This window comes from Haliotis asinina, chromosome 12, assembly GCF_037392515.1.
Source record: "Haliotis asinina isolate JCU_RB_2024 chromosome 12, JCU_Hal_asi_v2, whole genome shotgun sequence".
Lineage (NCBI taxonomy): Eukaryota > Metazoa > Mollusca > Gastropoda > Lepetellida > Haliotidae > Haliotis > Haliotis asinina.
This window is the reverse complement of record NC_090291.1, coordinates 55,682,156-55,694,828: the sequence shown is the minus strand read 5'-3', so window position 1 is coordinate 55,694,828 and position 12,673 is coordinate 55,682,156. Positions and strand designations below refer to the sequence as shown.

Here is a 12,673-nt window from a genome sequence, read left to right as displayed (position 1 = left end):
GCCCAGTGGTAAAATGTTCATTTGTCAATCTGAGGACCTGAATTCAACACACTCTTACCTTTAAACTCAAGAGAGAGGGGGAGGCAGTTTTCGAAACGAATTTTATTCCAATAGTGTGGAACCTGGGTTAAAAGCTACATTAACTAATTAATCATGGACTAGAAGCCTTAATGTGTACTGCATTCCAACCTGGATGTCCAATACTGCTGACGCCTAACATGTTAAGTCTGAACCAAGTACAACGACCATTCTATGGGTCTCCAGCTTTAAGCCACTACGAAAGTGTTACCGGGACACCAGGACGCCAACGTGTAAATAGCTATGTAAAGTTTGGACGCACATTTCAGCTAAAACACCCTGTTATAAACTTTAAACACTGGCAAACTACAGATGTAATACTGAAATGTAAGAAGGCAGTCGCAACACAGTAGGCCTATGTGCACAAACATGACAGGAACTTACTCAGTATACAGATGTGGCAACGTGGCACAGCAATGACATTCAGGGGGAAACTTGACATGCTACTGAATAATGCTCAGACAATATGCCACAACAATGACATTACTTTAGAGCACAGAAAGAAATATGACGTGTCATTGTATAAAGCTCAAAGTGCCACAAGAATGACATTAAAGCAGAGAAGGAAACATGACATGTCATTGTATTAAGCTCAGACAATGTGCCACTACAATGACATTAAATCTCAGAGGGAATCATGACCCTCCACTGACCAAGGCTTAGACAATGTGCCACAGCAATGACATTAAGGGTGGGGGTGGGGGGGGGGGGGGGGGGGGGTACCATGTTTGAAACCTATTTCTGGTGTCCTCCAAGAAGACATTGCAATATGCCGAGACTTGTATGATATGTAATGAAGAGAGAAGTGGTGTAAAAATGAGGAAATCAAATATTATCAAATGTGCGGTGATATTTGTTTTGTGACGCTTCACGGACCAGTGTAAAATGATCTGGCACGTAAGGGGAGCTAACAGTGTTTCTAAGCGAGTCACCCCCATATGTTTATATCTTCACATTACATTTCTTACCTCACGAGGACCATCATTGTGTGTGATGATGATTCTCTCTCGGACACTCTCTGGCTTGTCATTTCTTCCAAGCTAAATAATTCATCGAGACGGTCACTATTATCATCATTGTCTTTATCTCTTGTGGAGCAGTGAGGTAGCCTTGTGACTAAGGCGTTGGCTCGACGCGCCGTGAGCCCGGGTTTGATTCCATACATGGGTATAATATGTGAAGTCCAATTCTGGTGTGCCATGCCGCGATATTAATGGAAACTGCTCAAAGCGGCGTACAACAGAACTCTCACACACTTGGTTGCATGCATTTGAATTTAACTTTTAATTTGTATTGATTCTACTTTGTTAATGTTAGAATACAATCAATAAACATGTCACATTTCTTTGTTGTTTGTATCACAGAGTTCTTTTACAGCCTGATATTGTTAACTTTGAACTTTCAGCTCCCAGTGGGAATCAGACAGACAGATAAAGCTTATTCAGCAGTATTTGGGCAATAAGGCCTATGATACAGTTGACAAATACACTATACGTTACACGTTATCTTAAACAACTGAGTTTTATAAAGACCTTCTTTTAAATATTTGATTGAGAAATGTATCTGTTAGATGTTGTGTTGTGCTTTGTGACGTGAATATTGTCTGAACGGTTAGTGGACCTCTGAAACTGCTTGTAGCTTCTGTAGGTACCTGGGTCTAGTTATGGCTTCAATGTACACAAACAAGAAATACATAGTTCTCGTCTTCATTAAGAATATAATTACAAAGTTCACAAATGGGATTGTCGCCGTCTTATCTTCGCCTAATAATATTGAAGATAGTTAGCGATGTTTTACACTTGAAGCAGAATATTATACATGATTGTTCCTGATGTTCGCGATGTGTCATTATCTTTCCAGGGCGAACTTACCTGCACTCATACCTAATGGGCAAGAATATTGAAAGTGTATATCCTACGGTGCCAGTTTTGGAGTGATGCATCTTAGAGGCTCTCTTTTAAAATTGATCAGATTTTGTCTACATCTCCGACATTCTGAGCCATCCATACATGAGAGAATCCTATGTTGGAAAAGGTTTCTTGAATATATGAAGTCCAGTTTCTTTTTCGTACACCATGCAGTGATTTAAGCATTCGGTAACAACGGTGAGCGTGGCGATCATCAGTTGTCAGTCGCAGAACTTTTATCCAGTACTTGATGGCCTTCATTTGTGATGACATAAAAATCAAATGTATTCCAGTGTCACCAAGAATTGCCTTGTCTAAAGCAAATTCTCCAACTTCGATAAGGTTTTAAAGTATTTTGTCTGAACTTTTTTGGGATCGTGAATGAACAGGTAACACCATCATGAGTGTTTTCTCATCTCCATCACACAACTCTCATACATCAGGGAAGCTGGATTATGGACATGGAATCAGATAGTCATTGCGTCAATGTAAGATTGCAGACTTTGTTCGTTTTACACACCCGTAATCAGTATTTCACTTACATAACTGCCACATATAGGAGAGTCACTGAGGGTGTTGATAAATGGGTACAGCCGAACATTTGTGTAGCGAAGATATCCAGTTCAGCTGCTCAAAGGTGCTTTGTTTTTCCATCTATCACTGTATGTCGTATTATCAATTCTCAACTCCCTGGGGTCTATACAACTCTTGCAGCCACTAGGCACTCCGAGTTCATGGGGCTTTCCCATCCTTATGAGTTACCCATTAACACATGGATGGACGGGGACACATAGTCACAGTACTCTGTCCAAGTTTCCTGCACTTGCTGCACCCACATCTAGGTGTATGCATGTAATTATGTGGCCACCATCTGGTCATGTACCAATGGATGCATGGGTCCTTTGAAGTGTTCAGGGTTGTGTGCTGTACACTATGGGCTGTGACAACACAATGAAAGAGTCTGCACGCCAAGCTTTCTACACCCAGTCACTGGTGGGCTGATCCCGTCACCTCAAGCTCGCTGAATCACTAACCTGGAGCCTTAGACTGCTGGCCCACCACACCCCAACCAGTGGGTCCTAAACCATCTGACGAGTGAGTGAGTGAGTTAGTGAGTAGGGATTAATTCTGCATTTGAGCAGTCTTCCAGTTAGCTTAAGGTGTGTCAGATCCATGTAGGATGAAACACTTCTCATAAACCCAGCAGTATGAGTATCAGGGTGATAAACCTAGCAACATATTCAGGGATTCAAACCCACCATCACAGGTCCCGGGCATGGCCAAGGGAGGCAACTCCACACAGGAAATTACAGAACATTGTTGTGAAATATGTATGATATTCATTAAAATTTATGTGTAACACACTGAAGAAACATTTCTTTCAATTGTGTGAAATTCTTTGATTTTATTTAACAATTCCAATCTACATTAAAATATTAATTCAAAAAATCATTTTAAAAATTGATAATCCCATAATTTTGTTACCAGAAAGAAAGTAATTACATCTATTCAGCAACAAAGCAACTGTTACATGAAACCAGGTAAAATATATGAATTTCCTGAACTTTATAAGACAGGACATGTGTAGATAAAAGATGTAAAACAATGTCAATGAAGTATGACAAATCGTAAGTGGAAACATGGCCACTTTCATGAAGTGTTACACATTTACACAAAGGCAATGTTAACTGAACTTAAAAGTACATTATCACAATTATATAGGAATCACTTACATACAGCCAACAAAAACCATCAACAATAAGCCGTACTTGCTGCTTTGGTGAAACAACATCCAAACAAGGTCAATAAAAATGTTATTCTGATAACAAGCAATTAATTATGTACACATTAAAAGAATACCAGTGCAGCTGCGCCTAAAAAGCCTACTTCATTCATTCAATATTACAGGAATTAAAAATATGCTTGCCTATTGTTAAACACTTAAATATTACGTTTCACTCTTTGCACTAAAGTATCAAATAAAACATATAATCAGATCATTCACAAAGGAGAATGGGTCACAAGTTTCCCCATCATGTCCATCATTTGCATATTCTGGACATGATTCTGCATGTTTGGAAATGATGACATAACTTATGACGCATCCATTTAATATTTACAAGGGATATACAATACATCACATGCTCCAGTGGTGAATAAAAAAGTCTTCAGTATTGAGAACTCTTAAACACTCTGTTCAGATAAATCCCGTAGATTAGCTCTGATCTTCACCCTGACATATGGCATCTTGTAGAGTGATGTCACCTTTTCTTGTTAGTCCGAGGTCCCTTTTTATCCTCCTGTAAACCAAAGAATGGATCCATGTAAAGCTGATTTATCTTACCTCACACATAAATGTCGTTTTCTGATCGGTTAAGCGCCCTTCTATTATTTTCGATGTACCCCTCTTTGTACCCTGCTGCCAATAGCAACTCACTCAGTATGTTGTAGTAGTTACTTTTTATCTCGAATAACATTCAATGATGCAAGATGCATGGAAATTACTGATGCTTTGTGACTTGAAATCAATGGAAGGGGGATAACTCTAAATCTGTTTTTCTTGTGTCATCCGCAAAATCTAACGATGGCTACGAAAACATTTGCCTCTCTTTCCAATAAATAAATTTTGACAAAGCATCCAAATGCAGTCCCTGTGAATATTAAGAAGGGGAATTACATGACAGTAACTTTACTAAGACAATACCTATGGGAAAAAAACCCAGCAAAATGCAAGATCCGAATCGTTTGATTCACACAGGTTGGCTGAAGTGTACGATCTGAAACCCATGCTTCAAACAGTTCAAAAATAAAATTGAGGTGTTTGGTAACACAAATATGTTGTTCACTGATCCCTTAGGGACCATGGTTTGAGTTCCCTTCAGCTCAGAGAACATAAACAAACATCGAGGGTACCTCAGGCCATGGTCCCCGAGGGACCTGTGAACAACTTATAACGCAGCATACCTGCAGTAGATCATAAACTTCCAGTGATGTCATTCCATTTTCTGTAACAATGTTAAACCTCAGAGCAAAAACTTGGACTAAACAAAGTTGAAAGCCAGAAGTTGGACATTCTAGTTAGGCTTGCTCTACAAAAATATGATCCCTCACCTTACATGCCCACCCCCACCCTGTGCATTCCCACCATCCCCCTTTCACCATCCATGCCAACCCCTAACCTCCACCCAACACTCACTTTCTCTTTGATGTAGCCATGCTGAAGTAAAATTTCCCGTGAGAGGTTGTTAATGTGTTTGAATCTGTCGGGGCCGAGATGGATGCCACCATACCAGCGTGTCACCACCACCATCACATTCTCTGCATTCAGGATCTAAATGAACCAGTGAGATCATTGGATAAATATGAACTAAGTCCCTTCAGATCGCCGACTTTTTTCAGAACGAGGCAGGTGAAGGCCAAAGTCATAAATGGCAATAGGGCTGTTTGCAATGAATAACTGTACCAAACTTATGATAGCAAGGTGTAAGTGTCTCTGAAAGAATGGCGATTCACACGCTGAAATTTGCCATCAATTCAACATATTTTAGTGCATAGGGTTTGTGAACATTGTGAAATAAACAAGAAAACAGGCGAGTTAATGCAAATTCTGAGCTGTGATTATGTCTCAGAATCAAGAAATCAAATTTTTTTAGCCCCTGAAGACCCTAGCTCGTACCTTCAGAGTTTGTGCTGTTTGTCTCGTTTTGTAGGTAAATCTATTGGCTTGAAATGTGTACATACTTTTAGTGGGCTTTGTTAAATTCTCCCTGAAACAAACTCTGTTGTGTGTTGGCCACATTACACACCTTTCCTGTTCCATGTGACATAAGACCCTATGGTAGGTTTTAGCATTACAAGCTCCTGTGGATGCGACATATCTCCTCAGATAGGTATCATCTAGACTAAGTTATCTGAGACCAGTTATCTGTTACAGCTTCCCTTACATTGAGGAGCTGAGACCAGTTATCTGTTACAGCTTCCCTTACACTGAGGAGCTGAGACCAGTTATCTGTTACAGCTTCCCTTACACTGAGGAGCTGAGACCAGTTATCTGTTACAGCTTCCCTTACATTGAGGAGATGCAACATCCTCTGTCCAGCTCCAAACTCTCCGTCATCCTCACAGCTCTGATACATGATGTCTGAGTTCGGGACTCGGATCCTGAAACAGGGGAGAAGTTAGCAGACTATCACCACACCACAGAGATCTCTGATACAGAAGTCCGTGAGTCTGTTTATTCAAGTCTGGGATTGGATCACTACCACAAAATCCTCAACCTGGCAACATGAGAAAAGTAAAGATAATTAAGCAACAATTGTACGAGGGGTGACAAAACAGTGGTGAGTGTAACTGTCTGGATGGAGCTGTCGGCCTTATGTTCCTACATGTAATTTCCTCTGGGTGTCCCAGATATCTGCAAACCATGTGATAGTGACTTAAAGCCTGTTGTGTACATGGCGTAGAAGGCTTTCTTCTGATGGAGTAGACAGTTCCCCACAGCAGAAAAACACATCACTGGCTTGATGGTAGCCATTAACTGAGCTTTTACATACCTGTAGGCCACGATGTTATGGGTGGCGGCAGCTATTTTTCTGTTCTCAAGCAACTTATTTCTCACAAGCTCAATCTGAAATAGAACACATATCTCCGTTTGGCACTGTGTAAATTAAGGAGTGTTTGTGTGTGTGCAGGAGAGCAGGGAAGTGTACACATGCACTGGGGTGTATGTGCATAGGGGTATGTGTGTGTACAGGGGTGTATGACTGTACTACAAAACACAACCAACTGCATATTGCACACTCTTCCGTAACTTATGAAAATTCCATGCAGCCTTAACACCAGTCAAGTATATATAGAATGAAGCAGTATAACAAAGCCATCAGTAACCATGAAAACAATCAGCATACCTCTTCCTTTTTGAAGACGGCAGCAAGATGTGACTGGAACTTGCTTTTCCTATCCCACAGGAACTCACTGTGGTGGATGACTGGGCAGACGGCATCCTCTGGTGAAGAACATGCATCAGTGGTAGATCAGGATTTGTAAAGAGCATGTACAAAAGATATATAGTGGTATGAATTGGAGCTCACATCAGTCACAAGATTGTCTAGTCTCGACTTGTTTACTTGCAATCCACTGTCACATAGCTAGTGTACAGGTGAATGTGACTAGAATATTGGTGAATACGACTGCATTACTGGTGAATGTGACTGGAATACTGGTGAATGTGACTAGAGTACTGGTGAATGTGACTGCATTACTGGTCAATGTTACTAGAGTACTGGTGAATGTGACTGCATTACTGGTGAATGTGACTAGAGTACTGGTGAATGTGACTGCATTACTGGTGAATGTGACTAGAGTACTGGTGAATGTGACAGGAATACTGGTGAATGTGACTGCATTACTGGTGAATGTGACTGGAATACTGGTGAATATGACTGCATTACTGGTGAATATGACTGCATTACTGGTGAATGTGACTAGAGTACTGGTGAATGTGACAGGAATACTGGTGAATATGACTAGAGTACTGGTGAATGTGACTGGAATACTGGTGAATATCACTGCATTACTGGTGAATGTGACTGCATTACTGGTGAATGTGACTAGAGTACTGGTGAATGTCACTGGAATACTGGTGAATATGACTGCATTACTGGTGAATATGACTGCATTACTGGTGAATGTGACTAGAGTACTGGTGAATGTGGTTAAAATATCAGCGAATGTGACATTAAACAACAGACACTGATTCTTCCATGGCGTCTATACCTGCAGGCTTCTTTTTCATGAACTGTGACAGACTAGAGCCACCAGTATCCTCCTTTTCGACGTCTCCCCTCGCCTCATCGTCCCCGTCAGGCAGGGAGGGATCAGTCCAGGCTGAGATCAGGTCATCTGACAAGTCTGTGGACACTGTTGGTGAGTCACTCACTGCTGCTGATGAAGCTAGGAAATAAACATTTGAAGCATTTCTGGAATCAATTTTTGGAGGATGTGTTGAAGGAATGTGTTTCACAATTTAATAGCATAACAGTTTGGACATATCTGGACTAAATTAAAGCAAGCAACAAGCCAAAATTTAATGACACAAGCAGAGCTTCCACTAATGACAAGCAAACATTTTTCACCCTAGTGACACAAGCAGACCTTCCACTTATGACAAGCAAACACTTTTTTACCCTAATGACACAAGCAGACCTTTCATTTAAAATCAGTGACACAACAAGACGTTTCATTCAGAAGTAATGACCCAACAGATCCTCCACTCATAACTATTGACAAATGATTCGCAAATTGTACTCACATTATGGAACACAACCAGCCACTACTTCAGTCATCAAAACCACAAGTATACACACATATTACACCTGACATTCACCTTACATAATCGCATATCCCATACTTTCTCTTCATCACTTGACCCACCTTGCATCACCCTGCATCACTTTGTATGCTTTTCACTGATTCCTACACCATACAACCACAACATACAGTCCAAACACACTATAACATAACATACACAGTCAAACCAGACTACTGTGTGCCCTTGATAACACAAGAAACACTCCTCAACAGACCAAGACAGTCAAACTACTATTCCATGGTATGTTATGGGAAATGAATGTCTGCTTTATCACAAACACATAATCTCCTCAAAATGAGATTAGCAAAATGCAGTACTAAATTAGATAGATTATTTCTTATATAATCCTCTCACCACTGGTGCCTAAGGAAGTTTTGGATAAAAATTTGTCAAACAAGTCACTACATTGGTCTAGCCCTAGCAACAAGCTGAAACTGTACCTCCATTGCCTGTTTCAGTCAGTTCTTGTAGGAACTCCCTTGTTCTCTCTATCCACAAGTATAGGATGCTCTCACCAAGATTCTCACTGAAACATGACAAGCACAATGATACATAAAGGGAGGTAATCATGTCACAGGTACAGGATGCTCTCACCAAGATTCTCACTGAAACAGGCACAAGCAATGCTGTTTAACAAAAGCCATCATATCACAGTCAGAACAGGAACCATGTGCACATCTGTCTGCATGCCATTTGGTTTAAGATGCTTGCTGCACACTAAGATACCACACTCATACTCATACTCTGACCAGTCGTTGTTGTAACTGACCGCCAAGAAGAGACACAACACGGACAGTTTTTGACAGTTCAGGATGACGACTCTGTGACTTGAAGACATGAACCTTGAGCTGTGTGGGGAGACGCTCTGTCCACTATACTGATAAGGGAGTCTTGGATTTGTCGGTTCAGACCAACATGTTATAACTGTTACACATATGTCCTCAGTAATTAAAAGGTAACAAAAATCACTTTATGGGAAACACAAAGTGTTATCCACAACTGGGTACTTGCTTAATCAGTTCCTCTCTGGCGAAAAGCCTTATATCACCACACAGGAACTGTACACCAACCTTACAAAACAACAGGCATATTACTGTGTGGTCCACATGAAGCCATATGTCGACAAGACAGGCCGAACAATACCCAATACTTATGACTATGCTGATTTCACTCGTCAGTTATTCGTCAACTATCAAGTATTGGCATGACAGGCTACCCTCAATCAAATACGGACATAACTGGCTATCCATCACCAAGTACTGGCATGACAGGCTACCCTCCATCAAGTACTGGCATGACTGTCTACCCTCCACCAAGTACTGGCATGACAGGCTACCCTCTATCAAGTACTGGCATGCTCGTCTACCCTCCACCAAATACTGGAAGATAATGGCAACATGTAAGACAGGACTACTTACATATATATATCTTGTAGTGCATTCTCCAGCTGCATTCGACTTTCACCTCTCAGCCAGGGTGCACTGATAAAGAAACAGCAGAATCAAATGCTTCAAACAGGATATGCACAACACATGTTACAGTGAGCTTCAGCTGACATTTATGTAGTGAGGTGAACAGGTTTTCAGCAGCTCTACTTGTCTTATTATAAACACTGCTTAATGCTGCCTACTACAGGTTATAGCTGCCTACTACATGCTACAGCTGCCTACTACATGTTACAGCTGCCTACCACATGTTACAGCTTCATAGTGCAGTTTACTACCACATGCTACAGTTTATGGCTGCATCCTACAGGTTACAGCTGCATGCTATTACATACCCCTACATATTGATGCTGACTCCTGTCATGAAAGACTATGCTTTTCAAGTGAAATGTTTTGAAAGAATCAAGGAGACTGACAATAAGTATTGTCATAATTATAAGCTTATTTGATTATGTTGTTTAATATTTTGAGATCAGCAAAACAAAAATGTTTTATCACAATGGGCTGAAGCCCATATATGCAATCTAACAATGAAGTGTTTCCAAATGACCTACTTGACACGGTACTGAGGTGGAGCGCCACTTGGATATTCCACAGGCAAAATCACCTGCAGAAAAAACATTCATACTATTTGTTACAGATATAACTGATAATTCAAGACACTTCTACAAACTGTACTTAACAAAGGACTCATGTTAGCTTATTATCAATAGTTATCTACCCATGTCCATTTTGAAGCTGTTTGTTACATCATCATGTTACATCATGAGAACTGACTCCAGAATGACGTCACCGAACAAGGGTTCAAAAGTGCTTTTAACATGCTAAAAGTCAAAAGTTAAGAAAGTAATTTGTCCTGACTAATTTTCCATTTGTCATGATTTTTAGCAATAATCATGATGATGGAATCATGCAAGAATAAATCAACATGGTATTTCATGTTACTGTTTACTGGACTATTTAACGCAAAGTGATAAATAGCCAAGAATGATAGACCTACTTTACGGTAATTGTGAAATTTAATGGCTACATTCTGAGCATAAGCGGAAATTATCTAGTCGCCCACGGACAAGTAAGAATACCATTATTTGACTGCCCGAAATGAAAACTGACTTGTCCCCGACATCAGGCTATGAGATTTTTACCCCTTGCCAGGTCTTCCAAAGAAATTTTCATAAAAAATAACCATAAAAGACATCATAATAATTGCAAGAAATCTAATCTGAATATTGCTGGTGTAGCTACTTACCGACAACCTGAGTTGCAGGTTCCCCGATTCCGAATCACTCTGTATATCGATGTAGTAGTGACGGATAGCCTCATCTTCAACATGCCACTCATCGCCATATATGGAAGTCAATACTTCGATCTCATCTATCTGTAACAAATCCAGTTTCATTCACAACAGATGATGAACAGAAATTAAGGGAAAATGATTTTTAATGGAATATTATTAGGCATGGTACATGCTGGAACAAAAAAAACTTACCAACAAGAGACTAGTTATTGCCGATTAACAGTTATCATCAACACAGTTATTAACAGTTATCATGATGTCATCAACACAGTTATTAACAGTTTTCATCAACATAGTTATTTACAGTTATCGTCAACACATTGCTGTAGCACTTGCGAAAGACAGCTTGACTTGAGCTCTTGCAGCCTATCCCTTTCGTTATGTGCCAATGTGTGAAATACTATGGAAGTACAAGTCAAGCTATCCGTGAAGGTCCAAGTAGACTAGGTTTTCAGCAACGCATGCTTGCCAGAAAAGGTGACTATGATTGTCGTAAGAGGCGACTAACGGGATTGGGTGGTCTGGCTCACTAATTAGTTTAAACATGTCATCAGTTCCCAAGTGCACAGATTGATGCTCATGCTGTTGATCACTGGATTTGTCTGGTCCAGACTTGACTATTTGCAGTCTGCCCCAATACTGCTGGAATACTGCAGAGTGTGATGTAAAACTACACTCACTCACAAGTCAAGCTGTCTGTGCAAGCGCTATTGCCAGAAGTTGGCAATAACTGGTCACTAGCCTCTTGCTTTTCACATTCAATATCAATGGTAAGAATACAATTAGGTGTTGTGCCTTCAGTTGATGAAATTTATTGACATAAGATATAGTTTTCAAATATCAGAACACATTTTTGAGTTGTTAAATAATTGTGTTTAGCACATATGAACCAATTCGAACAAGAGTGTATCAATATGATAAACGTCCTGTCCTTTACTCCGACGGACCTATCAAGGTAGGTGGAAGTCACTAAAGCAGACTTGTAGATATTTGTATATTTGCAACTATACACAAAACCAAGACACACTCCCAATCAGTGCCAAAGAAATCATGTTATTTTAATAACTGATGACACCACCTACCACATTTGTAACATTAACGTTTGGCATGAGTACGACACATGAGCTACGGTAGGTTTACCTGTTGTCGGTTCCGTGTCTTTGTGCGACTGTTTCTTTTCGACATAACTCGAGTTTGATCGTGACTGCGAAATATCTACAGTAAATTCCAGGTAGGTTTCATTATTAATAACATCAACTGTCCAAGTTTCATTTTGCAGTTCTGGGAATAACTAACTTTCGGTTTCAACTTTCAGGATGTGAAGTCAACGGCAACGTGTTACAGATATTTGATCATCAGTAAGTGCAAGTTGTTATCAAACTCTCACCTGCTTGGAAAGGTTATCTTCCTTATTCTCTTCCGCCATCTCGCGGCTCTTTCAAATAACGGCAATTCAGATCATTGCTGGTACACTACCCCACGCCAATTCCAAGAATCACAACGTGTTGAAGTCACCATCTTGAAAGTTTACACACATCACGTGACTGTCATGTGATTTTCCCTCGTCATGTTACTC

General features: G+C 40.2%; 1 protein-coding gene across 2 annotated transcripts; it reads right to left on the bottom strand.

Annotated features, from left to right (window-relative positions):
- Window positions 1-3,360: 3,360 nt before the first annotated feature.
- Window positions 3,361-12,673, bottom strand: LOC137258846 (protein IMPACT-like). 2 transcript variants are annotated; one of them, XM_067796542.1, is made up of 11 exons: window positions 12,485-12,673; window positions 11,050-11,178; window positions 10,355-10,407; window positions 9,774-9,836; window positions 8,796-8,881; window positions 7,761-7,937; window positions 6,893-6,990; window positions 6,539-6,612; window positions 6,056-6,146; window positions 5,182-5,316; window positions 3,361-4,285 (listed from the first exon to the last, which is right to left on the bottom strand). In XM_067796542.1, exons 1-11 carry the CDS (start codon window positions 12,521-12,523, stop codon window positions 4,247-4,249), a joined length of 984 nt encoding a protein of 327 aa, XP_067652643.1. In that variant the 5' UTR covers window positions 12,524-12,673; the 3' UTR covers window positions 3,361-4,246. The 2 variants fall into 2 exon arrangements, with proteins under 2 accessions (XP_067652643.1, XP_067652642.1); XM_067796541.1 differs by lacking the exon at window positions 12,485-12,673 and adding an exon at window positions 12,238-12,386.